Raw genomic sequence first — 19782 nt, 5'->3', positions numbered from 1 at the left:
TAAGCAGCCTATGCTGAGTGCAATGCCGTACCTGTAACCTGCTTAAATATTGATTCCTCTAATAGGTATATGTTCTGAATTCCAATCTAAAACTGAAAAGCAAACCAGAAATACATCCCCTCTATGAACAACCTAGAGTATTTTTGTAGTCTGTTCCTCAAGATTCTATCCAATTCATGTTTGTTTGTGCATACGTAACTATGCATAAATTGATATTTTAAGAAATGCTGAATCAAACCTCAAGAAGTCCAGCTTTTGTGGTCACCACCAGCATGTCAGAGTTTCCTTCATCTTCCATAGTGAGCAATTCTTCAACAGGAGAAGAGGTACGGAACTGGAAAGGTGTGCTTGCTCCACGGATTTCTCCTTTATGAGTCACGTAACAGAACTGGTAGAATTCTCCATCATCATTTGGTAGGTAATATCCTATCAAAATAAATTCAAACTTGAAGAAATACTCTACACAAATAAACCTATTTTGCAAGTCTCCACATAGAAATACGTATCAGACCACATGACTTAGGAATTTCATTCTGATTATCTGTGTTACAGTACAGACACAGTCAATCACAACAGTAAAAAGGAAAACATCATCCTCCCCACTAATTTTGACTCCCAAAATTTCTCCTAGCCCTTCCTTTTTACAAGACATGGGGGCCTAGGACAGTATCAGCTAACAGGCACTATATACACACGCATCACCTTACATATATTAGGTATAACACCCCAGCTATTGCTACTTGCAGGTACAGATAAATCCATTGTTTTTTAAACAAGACAATAAGCTAATATTGCTAGTCATTTTAGGACTTTAATACTCTATTATTATACCCTATTATTATTTTTTAAGCAATACGTCCACACTCACACAAACACCAAAGCCAATTCTAGGAAAGTGGAAAAAAAACAACATGATGATGCATAAGACTCTGGCAGTAAGCAGAACAAAAACATTAAACAACTTTAATGGAGGTGCTCTTTTTACAAGTTAAAAAGTCTAAATGTCCAAACATCTATAAAATCCTGATGGTGCATCATCTCTCTCTCTCTGTTAATGAACCCATCACTGGTAACTTACACTGCCAGTCCCCGGTCCCTGCTTTTTTAAAAAGGAACAATGGATAATCAACTCATGCCATTGGTAACTGATTTTACAGATGTGTTTTTTCCCCCATTATTTCCCTTTCTCAGGCTGACATGCCTGACAGAAGGAAGTTCGGAAGGTCATCTAGCCCAACTTCCTGTGCAAAAAGAGACTGCTGACAGTAGCAGTGTAGGCCTCCTGCCGCTTTGCCTAACCAAGGGTATGGAACTCTTATCCTTCCAAATGTTCCCAGGATACCTGTTCAAGTGCTGCCACTACTAGCTTTTCACCTCTTTTGGTGAAAGAACCAAATCTAAAGCACTGAGGCCACAATCTATAGCCATTGTTCCTTTTTATGTGGTCAGCCAATAACGAGAAGATTGTGTAACTGTTAATACAGAAGGTGGTTCTTTGTTTTTCCTCATTGCTCTCCCTGCTCATTTTCTAATTCTACTGCATCTTTTTGAGACTGGGAAGGAAAGGGAAAGGACTTGATAAACACATGGTGTTGAAGGTGTAGTTATAGTATAAACTTGTAGAGTGATGTACCATTTTCTGTTTTGTTCCTTATTCTTCTCTTAAAAGCTTCAGCAATTTCCTCTCCCTGTCAAAAGGTCCTCTGAAACTCTGAACCTTCCATAAACCATCATTTACATTATTTATCCCTTCTTTCCCTGACAAGAATTACTTTGTGTTGAGAATGATCGTCTAAAGTCCACAGACTAAAGACATGCAAAGCCACAATGCATTAAGAGATGCCTAGCTGAAAAAAAGCTTGCCACTGATTAAATGACATCACTTTGGATAGCTTCCTGCTTCTCTTTCCATCAGTTCTGAACACTGTCCAATCGCCATGTAAAAATATGATTCACACAATTACTAACACAATTTCCTTGACAACTAAAATAAGAATGAACTTCATGCCAGTAGCAAAAAAAAAGCATGCAGAAGACTTACATGCAAAATTCTCTTCCAACATATGTTTTTAAAAATCTAGAACTACTCTGCAACCCTAAATGTCTTAATATATAAATAAGTTTGGGTTTTTTTGCCTTTTTTTTTTTTTTTTACCTGTGAAAGTCAGAAAATACAGGCAGATACTGCTTTATTTAAATTTACCTTGAAAGTTCAGGACACAGTTGACAGTTGATCCTTCCACATAATTTTCTGGCATAGGTGACCACAGAAACGTGTAATAATCTCTTGCAGTACTCCAACCAACCTAAAATAAATTAATCCACAACAACGAAACAAAAAAGAAAAAAGAGAGAGAAATATTAAGCAGAAAAATACGCTATATACAGTTAAGATATCACAGCCCGGCCTTTACAACATACCATAATACGTACATTTCTCATTCAACATGAAATAAAAAGATACTTAACAATGTTTACAAATCAGGAATATTTTAACAAGCATGTCAAAGATTTAGCATGAATTTTATTAAGCTTGTTACCTCAGTCAATAAATGCGACTAAGGTAATAAAAGGGTCCATATAAATTAAAACACCAGAAAGTTTTCAGTATACATTAACCTCCTATTTGATACATTTATTTTTTTTCTGCAGAGATGCACTGAAAATATAAAAAGATTAATTCAGAAGTTTATGTAGAGATTTTCCTAGTGCAGGTTCTGCCAATGCTCGCTATTTTATGCCCACAATCCGTCAGGATGATCATAAAACAAGAAGGAATGAAATAAAAGCTCTTCTCTACTGACAAGGTAGAATTTGATAGGCCTAAGCTAGCACTTTTTTGACAGCTTCTGCAACATTAATGATCAGCATGTCACTCTTCCATACATACACCATGCTATACTTGAAGGAAAAAGACAAAATGCACTAAAACTTAATTCAGGCAAGTTAGTGCACATTCCATGCTAATGTCAACAAATGCCAGTTTTCCAGTTTTTCATAAAGGCCACAGATCCTTGAAACAAAAATATTATCCCCCAAAGAAATATATTCCAACAAACTTGAAATAGAGTTGTAGAACCATTAAATTTGGAAAAGACCACTAAGATCATCTAGTCCAACCATTAAGCCATCACCAACATGCCTACAAAACCATGTCCCTCACTGTTACGTTTACATGCTTCTTGAACATCTGCAAGGATGGTGACTCCAGTACCTCCCTGGGCACCTGTTCCAGTAAGTCACTACTCTTTCTGAAAAGAATTGTTTCCTAACATCCAACCTCAACCTCCTCAGGTGTAACTTAAAGCCATTACCTCTTGTCCTGTTGCTGTTACCTGGGAGAAGAGGCCAATCCCCACCTCAACACAACCTCCTTTCAGGCAACTGTAGAGAGTGGTAAGATCTTCCCAAGCCTCCTCCAGATTAAACAGCCCCAGTTCCTTCAGCCGCTCCCATAAGATTTGTTCTCCAGAGACTTCATCAGCCTCACTGCCCTTCTTTGGACACATTACATGGCCTCAATATCTTTCTTGTAGTGTGGGGCCCAAAACTGAACACAGTACTCAAGTTGTGGCCTCATTCATGCTGAATACAGTAGGACAATCACCTCCCTGCTCCTGCTGATTACACTATTTCTGATACAAGCCAGGACTGCCATTGGCCTTCTTGGCCACCTGGGCACACAGCTGGCTCATGTTCAGCCAACTGTCAGCTGACCTCCCCAGATCTTTTTCCTCCGCACAGCTTGCCAGCCACTCTACTGCAAGTTTGCAGCATTGCATACACACATCTAAGCCTGAAACCTAAAGCAATTAGTCACTACAAAGCAGAGTGGTTACTATAAGGACAATAACAGCATAGTGGAAGTGGAGAAGCACATGTTCCAGTGCACTGAAGAAAATATCAAAAACATGGTCAAAAAAAGAAGATGCAACTGTTTATGCAGTAATTGGGTATGATGTCCTGGAGTAAAGAAAGAGGGACAAATGGTCCACCAAATTTATCTGCACTTCAGAAAGGAGAGGAAAAAAAGTAAAAGGCAAAAAAGGGAATTAAGTTGCCTGTCAGGATTTCTATTACTCCAACAGGAAAGACCTCTAAATTTAGTTCATACCAGATCCTCCTTTATAAAGAATAGACTGCAACAGTGTATTTTGAAAGGACTAAGAACTGTTTTTAAGTTGTTTGCTAAAAGAGAAAAAGTTGTTTGTATGGGTTATGTGAATAGCAGAACTGAAAGTAATTGAATAGTAATTATATAGTTAAACATTTCAAGTAGTGTACAAAAAAATAATTATCATTAGTAAAAAGAATTCTGAAGACACGATTCCATGGCTGTCTGTCTAACATAGAAGTATTACTTCACTCTGTAGTAAGAAGCTTGCCAACAGTTAATGTTTGGAAAATAAAAAAAAAATTATTGCTCTGAGATGACCAGGCCTTTCGTATGTTAATAAAAAGCAATGGTGAACAACAGCAAAAACAGATCAGGTCTTCCTTTTGCTAATAATAAGCATTTTTTAAGGCAATATTCATTAGAGAGAAGTTGGGCTGACTTGACACAATCACCAAAATGAAACCAACTGTTCTATAGCAAGCCTATTCTTAGCCCAAGTTTTGAAGATTTCTCTGATATCCCCTATTGAGGAACTTTTAAAGGCATAAATGAAATGAGATCTCCTGGGGCTGTTATTCCCACATTGTAAAATATTTCAGAAATAGGAAAGAAACCTCTTCCGCTAACTTGGGGGACAAAAGCAAGTTTTCTGTAATAAACATCCACAGGAAAAATATTCTGCGAATTTTTCACATTAGTCATCTTTTCAAATCTAATTCAGATGCAAATACCCCTTTCTTCACAGAAGCTGCTTTCACCTCTGTAAAAAGGAACATATACCATTATTTGTTGCCCTACAGCATAGAAAACTTTTATGTGCAGAAACTTGATTCTCAATAACTGGTCTTATGAGGGGGAGGGGGGACTTTCATTGATTCTTATTTGTTTGTTTTCATTTTAAAAGGGAAACAAATTCTTCGCCCTGTTTGTTCTGAACAGAGTAATTCAATCTCTTTCGAGTGCTCCAGATTTTCTTTGTTTTAAAAACAATGGGAAAAAAACAGCAAAAATTTTTAAAAGTTAACACACATACATACACTGATTTCCTGAGTAAAATGGTAATTCCTCCTGATAATCAAGCACTTCAGAAGACGTAAGGGAGAGGGAGCAAAGTCCAGTGGATATAAAACCAAACAATGGCTCCTCACATGATCCCCCCTTTAGGTGTTCAGCTCAGCCTCTAACTGAACCTTTCTCCCAGACTGAAGTATTTAAAAAATAAACCAGACATTGATGTGTAAACTGAATAATCTGCCCTGAAACCAAAAACGCTATGAGTACTTTATTTCTAATAACAACACACATAAACTTGGTTGTTTTTTTGGGGGGCCCTGGGCGAACTGGTCTAGTATTAGGTATGGTGGCCCTGCCTGTGGAAGGAAGGTTGGAGCTTGATGACCCTTGAGGTCCCTTCCAACCCAAACCATCCTATGATCCTATGAATACAAAGACCAACTACACAGAAAACAAATTAACCAACCCTTCCGGCCTGTTTCTGAGTTGGTATATTTTCACAGGTAGTATGTGGGTTATTGGTAAAGAAAGAACTGCGACACATCACAAGCCAGTGGGCAATACCCTGGAAAGTTTACCAGGCACGTATTTTCTCCCTTAACTTCCCCTATTTCTGGTCACTTATCATCCGCTTCCTCAAAGCTTCCCCTACCAAAGCCCCCATCTTACACTCCTCTGATTCTTAGAAACCAGCTACCTCCTAACAAGGCATATGCAAAGTTATCTGCACGAGCAGATTTCCCAATGATTATTTTCATACACGGGATTTCAGAAAACAGGCTTCCCTGCTAGGAACTACATATATAAAAACATGACAATGCAAGGAAGAAAACACAAACAAATCTCATAATCCTCAATTACACAAATTAAGAAATTAGAAGATTGTGTATTGTGCAGCAAAGAAGTTAGTAACATTACTCTATGCTTTTCCTACTAAACAATTGTCCATACTTCCACAGGATTACTTCTTAAGTGAAAGAAACAAGGAGTAAAACCAAAGTAATTATATGCTGAGAAGAAAATAAATAGAAAAGTAAGCAACAGATGTTACAAGTCATGGATCTTCATCTTTCAAACAATTATTTTTCTATTAAAAAATATAAAAAATTAGAATAAGATTTTCAATATGAAAGCACCATCAAGAAAAACAGTATCTACATCAAAACAGCTACAGACTTTGTTGTGCCAGAACTCAGTGGGATTCCCTTAATCAAAGTAACTTCACATCAGTTAAAAAGAAAAAGAAAATGCATCATCAACTACTGACATAAACCCAAAATTCCAAAGTGCAAAGCAAGTATACGCTAGCAGATATGTACTTGCTTCCCACCAGAAATCTAAAATGAGAAGTCTCAGCAGGATGCACTGAGGAACTTCCTGAGAGAAGGAGGAATAGAAAAAGCAGAGTTTACAATTCTAAAGCAAAATCATGGCACAAACAATGGCAAATAATACAGTACCCCCATTCAGGCACAGAAACATTATAAAACACACAACAACTCTGGCACAAAACCCTCTGAATTTTAGAGGAAGAGAAAAATAATAACCTGTCAAACTATTTACAAGACTTGTTATGAACTCTGACCTCATGTTCACAATCCTATGTCCAATCCACTGACGGGCTGCAATGACACCACTACTTTTTAAAGAATTCATTGAAAACTCAAAGTTAAAATCATAGAATTCTTAGAGTTGGAAGGGACCTTTAAAGGTCATCTAGTCCAACTCCCTACAATTAACAGGGATGCCTACAGCTAGATCAGGTTGCTCAGTGCCTGGTCTAGTCTGACCTTGAGTGTCTCCAGGGACAGGGCATCTCATTTCTCTGGGCAGCCTGCTCCAGTGCCTCACCACCCTCACTGTAGAAGATTAAAGGCTCCCCTCTTTAAGTATGAAACCATTTCCCTTGTCCTATCACAGCAGAGCCTGCTAAAGAGTCTGTCCCCTTCTTTCTTACAGCCCCTGTTTAGATACCGGAGGCTGCTCTCAGTTCTCCCCGGAGTTCTCTTCATGCTGAACAGCCTCAGCTCTTGAACCTGTCCTCAGAGGCGAAGTGTTCTGTCCCTTGGATCATTTTTGTGGCCCTTAAAGTTCTTTGTTCAAAGTTAAAAACTCAAAAAATTCACGTTCTGATTTCGCAGCCAAAAGAGAAAATGAGTCTTAGATGATGCAACTCCCCTAAACTAACACATAAATACATGACACATCCATGTTATAAGCAGAATTAGAAAAAGTTTCTGCTGCTAACGTAGTACTTCGTACATCCTTCCAGCCTCTCTCTAGTTTTAATTCTCACAAACCTTACTCAGAAATCCTTTTGCAGAACAGAAAGTTGTGCACACATTCCAATGTGTTTCCACACACTAACAAATTAACAACTCAGAATCCAAATCCTACTTCAACTATCTCTACCCATGTTTTCAAGCCAAACACAAAACACACAGCCAAACATCATGTCTCCTACAAATGTCATATTCAGACTACATTACCATGTGCAATGTGTTACTCAAACAATACTCAAGTAGTTCACTTTCCTTTATTAAAATAGAAAGCTTTAATAGGCCATTACAGAGCAAACCATTCATTCTATTTGCTACTTGTGAGCAAAAGGGCTTTTTTCATTTTAAGACATCATAAGCTACTTTTCAGTTACATAACCAGTTCTGTAGTCACAGTGGAAATGCTGAAGTTTAGTAAACTTAAGATGATGAACAGTGAGTACTTTTCAGTCAGGCTGGACTGGTGGGGATGACACAGCTGTCTGCAATATCCATACCACACAGCACTTCCTTCTACTAATAGGTATACAGTCACCAAAGCTGGTTCTTCTGTATGCTGCCCTGCATATACGAGTCCCTTTCTCTCCAAAATGGCCCTCATTGCCATTAGCTCCCCCCATATTTACATTTTACCCACAGTACATTTCCACCAAGAGGCTAGGAAAAATAAATAAATAAAAAATCAACTGACTGATAAACCAAACGATGCAAAGAAAAAAAAAAAACATAACAGTCCAGTTGGGAACTGTCCATATTCCTACAATGAGTTACTGAGGGAAAATAATGACCATTTTATTTTGATTTACCTCTTTTGACTTGCATCTGATTTATCTTAAGATGATTTTCTGAAGTCTGTCTTACAACTGCACAGTGTTTAAAACGTAGAAGTACTTTCAAACCTCCTTTTTTATTTCTTGAGTTTTACATGAATGTGCAGAACAAATTATTATTACTTTTTGTGCCATTTCACCTTAATCTGGGGTGTGACTGCTTCAAGGAAGCACTGTTGCACAAGAATCTCATTTAGGCATTTCTTCACTGGCCTCCAACAGTTCTCACCAACCACAAGAACAGCACCCTCCACTCTGCTCTATTGGATAGCATCTTACCTAACTACACAGCACATGTACTGCCAACAGATCAAAGAAGCAAATCCAGGAAAGACCTGTTTAGCTGAAGCAACACTGACATGTCCAACAGGGCATTTAAATACCTAATATGATGCAACTCTAAAAGAACTATCAGAGTTAAAATTAATTCATTTTTGGAATTAAGGAAACTACGCAGTTTAGAATATAATTTGGCAAAGCATTCCTCAGTACTGAAAGTATACAGTGAACTCCCTCTGAAAGAAGGAAATCACATGCCCAAACCCCATAGTTGTCCATCTCTGCTGAATGTTACAAACACGTACAGGCAACCTTTTAACTCGGGCTATTGAGAACATATGGTATTTGTTGCTGTATCAAGGTACTATCAGGTTCCCAACCTATTATCATCCCTTGTTGGTTGTACTTCTATCTCATAGTTCAGAAGAGTATGTGAAAGTGACATTGACAGAGTGCCTAGACCACATGATCAACTTTCCCTCTTACTACGTATAAATCAAAATAAATACAGAAACAATATGAACACTCTCAAAGAAAACCTGGTACACATGTAAATGACTGTCCAAGGAAACGTTATGACAGATCAAAGAGGAACAAAGTTACTGTTTACTTTAAGAGATAAGAATGAAAAAGTAGTAAAAAAAAAAGTAGTTGGGTTCAAGTAAAATATTAATTTACCACATTTTACTAAAACAATATTAGCACAACCTTTTTATTTCAAAATTGCCACCAGCTACTGACCATTTTGTTATGTCACTTGTCTCTTTAATGCACAAGCCTACTACACTTTGAATTGAATGTGAAAATTTCTTGCTAAAGTAGCATCATGTAAACCTAGTGAGGAAATTGTGAGTGACATTACAATTGACTTATTTTTAGAATTATTTGCAAGAGAGATATTTCTATTATTTGAGATATATCCTTCTAAAGAAAAAAAGAAAGAGAATCGCTGTTATTGGTGGATATGGTAATTCTCAAAACACTTTGAATTTCAGTAATTCTTTCCCTACTATTCTAAAAACAGGACATACTGTTCACTACACATTCCTGTACCTATCATGTTGTGCTGTGCAGTGATGATTCCATGCCAGAAAACATGTATTTCAATATGACTGTGGTCAGTAACACATCCAGCTGTTGCCCTATACTTCATAATGTGATCTGCAGATATGGAAGTAATTATTATCTAGAGTATCAACCCATGACATAACCAGGACTTTGAAACTGCTCACACAAGCTGTGCTGGTATTTGTAGTTCAAAGTTCAAAGGAGACTAAATAACCCACAAAAAAGCATTTCAATAGTCTGGTCACAACACAACAACCAAGCTATCTGTTAGCCATCCTGTCAATCTACTGAAAATTTTACAGATTACAGACAGGTTAACTCCAAGGTTTGCTATAAATCAGTGCACTGAAGGGACAGGAATTAATCTGCATGTAAACACACGTACTGCACTGATGCACAAACAGTAGCTGAGGTATGACTTCCTAAATAATGAGCACCTTTTCAAAGCAAGCCTGTACTTCTTGTGTTCAGATAACCTCTCAAGATCTTCCCAGTCCTGGTTATTCATTTTTCCGTACTTTAAGCTATCAGAAAGTCAGACCATCATTTTTAGATTGTGGATATTAAAAATGTGCACATTAAGAATGAATTTCCTTTTCTTCTCTAGGCGTATATTGTGGCAGTCAATACCAGAAGTATATCTATAATTAAAGTCAATATCCTAACAGAATAGCAACACTGATTGCTTAAAAAATGTATTATTACTATTGGAACCAAGGAACAGAAAAGATTTGATTAGTTAATGACGAAGCATAACTGAAGGCATTATATTAAAATAAGTAAGATTCCCACCCGATATCACAGGTCTTTCCAGCATGCTGGCCTCTGCAAAATTAAATCTTCAGAAACCTAGATATTACGACAATGTGTGCCACAAACACATACACCTACACCTTATCACATCCATAACATTACTTCACTGTGCTTTTGAGATGCGTAGTAAAGCTTCATCTACTGCACACCAAACATCTGCCAGGTCAACTTGCACGCATATGCCCTAAATGGAGGCATAAGCAATTCTTCCTAAAAGCCAAACACTTTTTTCCAAACACTTCTGCAAATCTGGACATTATATATTAATAATGCAAAAATATATATATATCATGTGGCCATATGATTATTTCACTTTGTCGTAAAACAAACTAACAAACTGTAGACTTCCCCATCCGGAGACTAAGACCACCTACCAGCCAATTTTTGCAAACAGATGCAGAACACATACTAATTGTCTTCCCTCATTTCAAAGGTTTCAATTTGGATTACCCTAAGGGCTTTTCCAAATTGCAACTCATCAAAGAGAAAGGGAGGAGAAGAAGAAGGGAACACTGAGCTTGGATCATTCTGGGAGTATAGATCTCCTATTAAAGCTGCCAGGAACAATAAGCCTTCTCCCCTCAGGAACTCTAGAAACATCAGGATCTTCTGCACAGAATCCCTTACTAGAGGGAAAGCAGATTTCAAATTCTAGTTCCCACAAAATAGCACAAAAAGGAACTCAGGCTAAGGAAGCACACGCCAAGCACTAGATTAACACCAAACTTTAAAACTGCTTTGTGTTTTTTTCCCCCTTGGTAACAGGCATGATAAAACCGATCACGATCTTCTAGTGTTTGATCACAAACAACCCACCAAAACATCACAGACCTAGTGAGATCTAGTTTGTAAGAGAACTGGTACAACTGAAACATCCTGCTGTTCCATATTCACTGCATATGCAACATTACCCTCTTAGTATATGAGCACTGTGCTTGCATTAACAGTAGGCAACTCTCCTGCAAACAATTCTATATGCAACATCAGCAAGAAATTCCTTTTGCTTCGCATGACAAAACACCAAAATTGAGCAGTGTAAATCACACTGGGAACAACAAAAAAAATCCCAAACGTTACATCTATGGCATCTACACGTAAGTGTTATATTTCAGAGCTGCTGCATGTTTGGGGATTTTTTTAGTTCTTTGTAATAACATGGTACGGCACAAATCTTTAGCTTAGACCTGAGGTTCTAGACCTATTCTACTTCCCAACAAGACTTTTTGATGCGTCTGTTGACAACAGTGAGGTAGTACATTATCTTGCTCTGGCTTCTTATTTTAAGCTGCTTTGTAGAACATCCTTGAGAAGAGGCTATCTGTAAATAAACTACCACAAATACGAAGGAACCAGTTGTGGTACCTTTCACTGAATTCATTACAGTATCAAAGTATTAAATGGATGCCATATGCAGTGAGGAAAATGGAATATCCAGTAGATGTAGAAAATTGGAAACATAAAAGTGCAAAGGTGTTAAAAAAATACAAACAGTAAGTGGAAAGAACGCATACCAGGTAAAAAAGACTGAGAAAACTAAGAGCAAAGAAATTCCATAAATAAATAAAACAAATAACCACATAGAAAGAAAGTCTTATAATTAACTTCTGGCTCCTACACAGGATTCCACTTTTAACATGGCTTTTTCATGTAAGTTACACAAACTAGGACAGTTACAATAACCACACATGCAAGTGCATTTGCAATAAGAACAGTCATTTGACATGGAAACTAAGGAAACACTTTAAAACTCGAAAGCGAGAATTTAAGAATTGGTTTATGAAATCTGTATTTGTTTCTAGAACTACCTGTCCTTCAGAGAATTCTGAAAAGATCTGAAAAATGAACTTATGCTGTCATTCCACACCAAGCAGCCATGCCAATTACTCAGGCTTAACCCTTCCCCTCCCTCCTCACTGTCCTAATCCACTCGCTTCCATCACAGTGACAACAACAGAGCTGTCCACTGCATCACACAGTGATCAAATTGAGGAATCAAACCAACTGGGAAACAAGACAGTAAAAGCTGGGGGAGAAGAAATAGTATTTTTCAGTCTTATCATTTCCCTGATCCATTTTGCTGTGCAGCTGCATAAACAGCTGGACTAGAAAAACAAGTAGGATGACACAAGGATACAGTGTTTACTGAAGCAATCACTGCAGCTAAAGAATTGGACTTTTAAGTTAAGGATTTTCATTCCGATTGAAAGAGGTACCTACAAATTTAATACAGTAAGAAAAAAGTTCTTAGTGAACCAGATGAGCAAAATACAGCTGAAGCCATTGCCCCCTAGAATAGAACAGTAGTCCACATTAGAACCATCAACACCACAATGTTCAGAGGAAAAAATCTTAATGAAGATGTAGTAAAGTATGAACTATTTACTGTAAGCATTACTCCCACATATATATACTGATAAGCACAGATATAGTTGGACAGCTGGCTTCATTTACCTCACTGTACTATAAATATAGAAAGACAGTATATTCATAACGTGTAGCGACAAACAGAAAACAATTTTCATCCTTTTCCCCATCTCACAATGTTTCCTCCCCTTGTGGTGTTGAGAATGACATGGACTAGAAATTCAGCTGTGGAATTCCCCAGTAGTAAAAATTTACTTCCAAAATGCTGGTCTTAACCTGAAATCCATTCCCTGATTTTGTACATCACACAAAGAGCTTGTTTCATGTAAAGGGAAGGAAGAAAAGGAAAATGTGTTACAGCTGTGTTACCTTCTGTCAGCCCGAAGTGTTTCCCAAACAATTGCTAGAGCTATATTGCCTGCAATTGTCAAAGTAGAATAAAAACCTCACACCTCAATAGCTTATGAAATTATCATCACAGACAGTGAAATGAAGCACATCTGTAGATGGGACATAGCGTTACATGCAGCCACTAAAAAAATGTTTCATATTTTGCACCACATTTAATAAAAAAAAATGTGATCTGTATTTTTAGGAACCTGTCTAACTGCCTCCCTCACTGAGATTGATACTCACAAAACCACAGCATTCATTTCTCAGGATACATTTAAATAATTTCAAAATGCTCGTGTAACCTGAACAGCACTCTCTTTAAACTTCTGACTTTTCTTCCACTCCATTCACGCTGTTAACTAAACATCAAGCGTGCTCACTCACACTCTTGTTTGTCAAAACACATCAGGTAACCAAAATACACTTATATATTTTTAACCAGTTCCCACCAGAGAAATCACCTTGCTTAAAGTTAATGCTCACATGATCCACTGACTGTAGTCACTGAATATATTATTAAAAATTCTCCTCCCAAATCATCTCCATTTAATTCTCTACCACAACACGGCTTCCCCTTTACTCCAGCACACCTGTACTTATCACTCCAGTCTCATCTTTGTTAAAAGCTCAGACTCTAAAAGCAGTTAAGTAATACCCTGTGACTCTTCTTACATTTATGAGAAAGTTTTTATTACTTTCGGAGTTCTCTATTTTTAACCGGTTAAGAGAAGACAGTGAAGATGTGAAAAGCAGAAATAGATCGAGTTTTACTTACCTTGAAAATACCAACCCAGTCTTTCTGATGAGGATGGATAAACTGGGTCAGAGTGTAGTGACATTCAAGGTGTGTGTTTGGAAGATAACTTTTGGCCACATTCTGAAAAATCACATGTGCAAAATTGGAAGTCTGTAAAGCGTTAGCTGAAGATGGAACTTCTTGAAAGGATGACATGATTGATCTGCAACAGAATTGTAGAAGCTGTTACTTCAGTATAGCGAAGAACTAAGATAAAAATAATCCCTTTGAAAGATACCAGACAGAGAAACAATTCACTCCTCTGGACTGACAACAGACAGCTATGGACCAAGCCCACCAAAATGCATTGCCTCAGCTTCACTCCAAAACAATCACTTCTCAGAACGAAAAAGGGCAGTCATCTGAGTGATGAAACAAAAATGGAGAGGAAAGCACCAATTAACTGAATGCCCCTGCTGCTATAGCACAGATACTGAGTACCAGAAAGAAGGAAATAAAAGTGGTGGGAAAATGAGGCTGGGTTTTGACTTAATTAAATGTCTTTAGCGATTCTGGATGCTTCAGGGAAAGCTGTACTTCTCAGTGTTTTTGACAGTGTTTTCATAAATAAAATACTGTTCCCCACTCAGTAAAAGTAAGAAAGCTCCATTTTAAGACATTTTAAGAAAGAAGAAAGTTTATCTAAACAGCTTTTTTCTTTCTTTCTTATCTTCTTCGAAAGATTTCTCCTCTCTCGTGATGTTAGCAGTCTGGGAGCACATTTTGCTGCACCCACTTTAAACACAGCCACCCTCAGTCCTGCACATTTACCAATAACAACGGACTGAACTGATGGCGCAGTCATTCACGTCTGCGTGCAGCTGGACGGATTAGCACTAATTCAGTTGGATTGCAAAAGCCTTCCATCAGCCTTTCCCTTCACCACCTCATTCCGGATACATTGTGCTAAAACTTACAGCACTACAAGATGCTTCAAAAGTAGACCATAAGGGTCCATCTCTCTGAATTACTGAAAGGTATAAAGCCACGGTTTCTACTAATCTAATAGAAACAGAACAGCCTTACTACGTGAAGCTAAGCAACACTGAAATAAAGCAAACCGTGTCAACTTTCATCACCCGTAAGTGCCTTGGTAAGAAAAACACTGGAATATAATTTTCTTAAAATAGATTTCCTTAAAAATTAGTAAGTTTATTCTAAGAATGTGCTACCAAGAAGGAACGACTTCTGCAGACTGCTCTCTGGTCTGCAGCCCGAGGCAGAAGCACTCCCAGATCCAGGCCTGTACAGGCCGCCCCGACCAGCCGGGATGACCGCTGGCCGGCAGTGAACGCGCGGCTCTGGGGCGCAGATCCCCGTACAGCCGGCGGTAGGGCAGCGGCTGCCGGGTGTGCGCCTACCTCGCGGCTACCGGCGGGGACAGAAAGCAGGAAGAGGAGGAAGAAGAGCTACGTCTGGGCGTCGCTAGCGACGTGACAAGCGATTCTCACGGGGAGACAGCCGGCCAGGCGAGATGGACGGGATGAGGAAAAGCCCGTCGGGCAGGAAAGGCAGAGGCCGGGCCGGTTCCTCCCGCAGCCCTCCGGCCGCGGCCCCGGCCCGCGCCTGTCACCCCTCAGCAGCACCCGCTCAGCAGCCGGCCCGCGCCCGGGGAAAGGGAGCCCCGCTGCCCCCCGCCCGCGGCACGGCCCCTTCCTCCCCCGGCCCACGGCAGTCGGCGGGGGGGGCCGCCCGGTGGCGCAGCGCCGCCGCCCGCCGCCTCACGTCCCTGCCCGCCCCAGCGGGTGTCGGGGGCCGACGGGGAAGGGACTGCCAAACCTGCCCGCCCCCCTCGTCCGCGCCCGGCAGCGCCCCTTACCTAGGCAGGCGCGGAGGACGCCGGGGACATCAACATGGGGCCTCCACCATCAGCGCCGCGCAGCTCCGCCCGCTCGCGTCACTTCCAGCACCGGCCCTGCCGGCGGGGGCGGGGAAGCGGCGCTCCGGCCGGGCAGTGCGTAGCGCTGTCGCTTGTGCTCGCGTCACCTCAGCTTGCGTCTCGCAAGCCGCTGCTATTAAGCTCCCGGCCTATGCCTGTCTCTGAGCCACGGAGGAGTGAGATACAAGGGGTCATAAATGCACAGTTCTGCATGAATTGGCAAATCCCCGGTAAAGTACGTTACCTCATAAATACACTGGTTCTACTTGAGCTTTGTCCAGCGCCGAGCTGTAGTTCCCTTACAGAACCACGGAGATTATGAACAGTGTTCAGTGATGAGTAACCACCATTGGTATGTCGGGCTTCTCCCAGTACACCCAATGTGACCACTACCGCAAATGGCCTTTGAAATCACCTTTACCTCTTTACCGACGCTGTTTTATCTCTATTTCCATTCTCAGCAGGGAGCCATAATAACCAGGTTATTGATTTGAGTATTTGACAAGACAGCCAGCTTTTTAAAGGCCACCCTTAATGAAACTAAGCTCGAGCACAGTAACTCTTCAGCCATTAATGGCTGTCTGAAAACAATTTTGTGTCTTCATGTGTAACCTGTACAACAGGTTAATAAGTAATGTTTTTTATTTCTAGACATAATTAATAATTCCTTAAGTTATTCATTTGTTCCATTTTTCCCTGGAAAACAGTATGTGTCCTGCATTATATACAAACCCATTGCTTTAGAATCATGAAGTCATTAAGGTTGGGAAAAAGCACTAAGATCATCTAGTCCAACCACCAGCCCATCACCACCATGCCTGCTAACCGTGTCCCTCAGGGCCACAGCTACTCTTGAACACCACTGGGCAGCCTGCTTCACTCTTTCTGAGACAGAATTTTTCTTAACATCCGACCTGAACATCTCCTGGCACAACTTAAAGCCACTACCTCTCGTCCTATCACTGGTAACCTGGGAGAAGAAGCCAATTCTCATCTCTCTATAACCTCCTTTCAGGCAGAAGACACAAGAAGTATGTGTGCAATACTTTTTTTTCCTTAAGACCAGAGGAATTTGTGCAGTGGTAAATGAAATTGGTGCAATAACCAGCCATACATATTTCTGAGGAGGTGGGGAGAGCTATTCTGTCTTATCTCCACCCTCCATTTCTTCTTCTCACTGCTCCTTGCACCACATGATGTGATAAAGGGTTGTCTAAGAGTCACAAGACACTGTTCTGCTGCGGGCTCTGACTTTGAAAGAGCTTCAGTTTCACAGTCAGTATCTGGGAAGTATAAACAGTGATGAGACAAATAGTTTTCTTTTTGTTGACTATTATTATGATGCTACTTTATGGAATACACTGGAAGTTTTGAAATGAAGATGTTCTTTCTTTCGCAGCTAACATAGTTTTTACAGTAAAAGCCTGGGGAAAAAAAGAAATCCTGTTTCCCAATTCTAAAAAGTTATCCACAATTCAAAGTTTTTAAAGAATCTTGATTATTTTTGTGCTCAGTTCATAATATTCAGTCAAGAGAACTAGTTATGATTTAGTCATATTTCTATATTAAATCATTATTTACATTGCTAAATGTCTAGGTAGGAGGTAAAACGAACTGTATATGCTTGTGATTCATACAAGGTAAATATTAAAGTCAAATGAGTAAAGAATAATCTTGTCTTTCCTTGTACTTAATCCATTTTTTAGGGGAAAATGCACCTAAGTCTAGAAATGTTGATTCAATTATTTAAATTAAGAACACCTTTTACTGAAATAAATATGATTTAATAAGCATTGTCACTGATATATTTGTATTGTAAGTTTAGATAGCACTCTTATCCCTCTAGCAGTTTGACCATTCTACATAAACATGGTGCAGAGCCTTTTCTCATTTTGTTATTGCCACTTTGAGAATGAAAGTACATTGACAAAGCTGTGCTCCATCATCCCAGGATCAACAATTAACATGCTTTTACGGCTACAAAGAAAGATTTCAACCACAGAATTTGTGATTGGAAATGGTGAAATTTGCACGTCATCGAATCACAGGATCATGGAATGGTTGGGGTTGGAAGGGACCTCTGGAGTCAACTGGTCTCAAATGCAGCCAAAGTTAAATACATGTGATGGGGGCACATTTCTAATTTCAAGGCAGTAAACTGCTCAAGCAGGGTCCTTTAACACCCCCTACCCAGGGTTGTGTCCACATCTCTCTTGAATATCTCCAGGGAAGGTGACTGCACAACCTCTCCATGCAACCTGTTCCAGCGCTCAGTCATCCTCACAGTGAAGTCTTTCCTCGTGTTCAGATAGATCATCCACCAAGAAGAGTCTGGTCCCATCCTCTTCATACTCTCCTGTCACATACTTTTACACATTGATCAGATCCCCCCTTAAATTTTCTCATCCCCAGGCTGAACAGGCCCAGCTCTCATAGCCTATCCTCTCTGGAGAGTTGTTCTATACCCTTAATCATTTTAGTAGCCCTCAACTAAACTCACACCAGGAGCTCCATATCTCTCTGTACAGCGGAGGACTTGGTGTTAGAATTAATGGTTGAGTGCCTTAATTGATCTGAATTTTCTAGGCAGAGATCATAAGGTGCTAACTCTTGAAATTCATTTGTGTAATATAAATCTTTGGAGAAACTAGCTCTTGGTTAGTATATTATTTTTTCTATTATTGTTGCATTGTATTTAATATTGTAACATTAAAAAAAAATGATAGTGTTTCTGGTGAACGCCTTGTTATGTGAGACTCTAACACTAATACGCTAATTCAATTAGAAAAGCTTGTTACGGGTAGGGTGGCAGTAATCCTGCCTTTAGTCTGACTCCCACCTTTCCAACCACACTGATTTCAAAAACACGGGAAATTGTTTTTGTTCAAGCAGTATTTTGTAATAGATTTGACATGTATACCAGAATTTTACTCTTAAGCATGTAGAATCGTTGCTTAGCCAATGTTTAATATTATATTTATTGTTTTAAGGAAGAAATCAAGCATCTTTCTGACACAATTCTCCCTATCTGTGTCATGGAACCACAGAGATTGGAAGAGACCTGCAGAGCAGCTCTAATGAGGGCAGGTCACTTAGGGCCTACCCCAGCTATGTTCTGAATATCTCCAAGGACTCAGATTCCACCATCACTTAGAGGACCTGCTCTGGTGCTTGACAGTGCTAATTGCGAAGAAGTTTCTTAATACCAGGTCAGAATCCCTTGTGTTCCCATTTTGCCCCTTCCTTCTTCTTTCACTGCGCATCTAAATAAGGTAAAAATATATGTGAATGCAGTAACTGGATTTGAGCAATACTAAATTCTGAAGGATTTGGAAATAGAGACCAAGATGTAAAAATCCCTCTGCTTTGTAGTTATACAGAGACTTTCTCTGCTAAGTATGAGACCTGCACAAGTCCCTCTTCAGGCAAAAGGTGAACAAGGAATAAAAACTGCAAGCAGTAACTAACCAGGATTGCCATGGGAAGCATGGGGCATGTTACAGACTCTTGGGAAACAGTCTTACAAGTTTAGAAATCATTTACTATTTTCATTACAACAGTGTCTTTTTAAACTTGTGAGCTCCGTTAGCAATTTATTGCTTTGAAATTAGAAACGTGTCCCTGTCACATGTGTTTAACCCTGGCTACATTTAAACTTGTATTCAAATTAAGAGCCCAATGTATTTCTGTTTACTGTTGGTATTACGGCCTGAATCAAAGCCATGATGAATTTTGGATCCGGATCTGTATTATTCCCCTGATACCCATCTTTGCTTTGAATGAGTGACAGAAAAATTGTGTATTTCTAGTTTTTATGACCAGAGAAAGGTACTTTATGTTGTGGATATTCAATCTATCGGCATGACATGTTGATATTGATGAAGTGTGGTAAGGAAACGCTTAGCTTCTAATGATTTGATTTCATTTTGCTTCAACTCCTATTTAAACAC

The 19782-nt window shown here is 39.4% G+C and overlaps 1 protein-coding gene across 6 annotated transcripts in view; it reads right to left on the bottom strand.

Moving 5' to 3' along the window:
* Positions 1-15843, bottom strand: part of TAX1BP1 (Tax1 binding protein 1) — a 50382-nt gene extending 34539 nt beyond the window's left edge. For all 6 annotated transcript variants that reach the window (NM_204738.2, XM_025147030.3, XM_015281289.4 and 3 more), the window contains exons 1-4: positions 15773-15843; positions 13933-14116; positions 2204-2306; positions 239-426 (exon numbers count right to left, since the gene is read on the bottom strand). In NM_204738.2, the coding sequence (NP_990069.2) occupies positions 239-426; positions 2204-2306; positions 13933-14109 (468 nt within the window). In that variant the 5' untranslated portion in view covers positions 14110-14116; positions 15773-15843. The remainder of the gene's footprint in view (positions 1-238; positions 427-2203; positions 2307-13932; positions 14117-15772) is intronic.
* Positions 15844-19782: the final 3939 nt, after the last annotated feature.

The sequence above is a fragment of the Gallus gallus genome, chromosome 2 (genome assembly GCF_016699485.2).
Source record: "Gallus gallus isolate bGalGal1 chromosome 2, bGalGal1.mat.broiler.GRCg7b, whole genome shotgun sequence".
Taxonomy (NCBI): domain Eukaryota; kingdom Metazoa; phylum Chordata; class Aves; order Galliformes; family Phasianidae; genus Gallus; species Gallus gallus.
The sequence above is the reverse complement of the archived record's forward strand: the minus strand, read 5'-3'. Positions and strand labels throughout refer to the sequence as shown.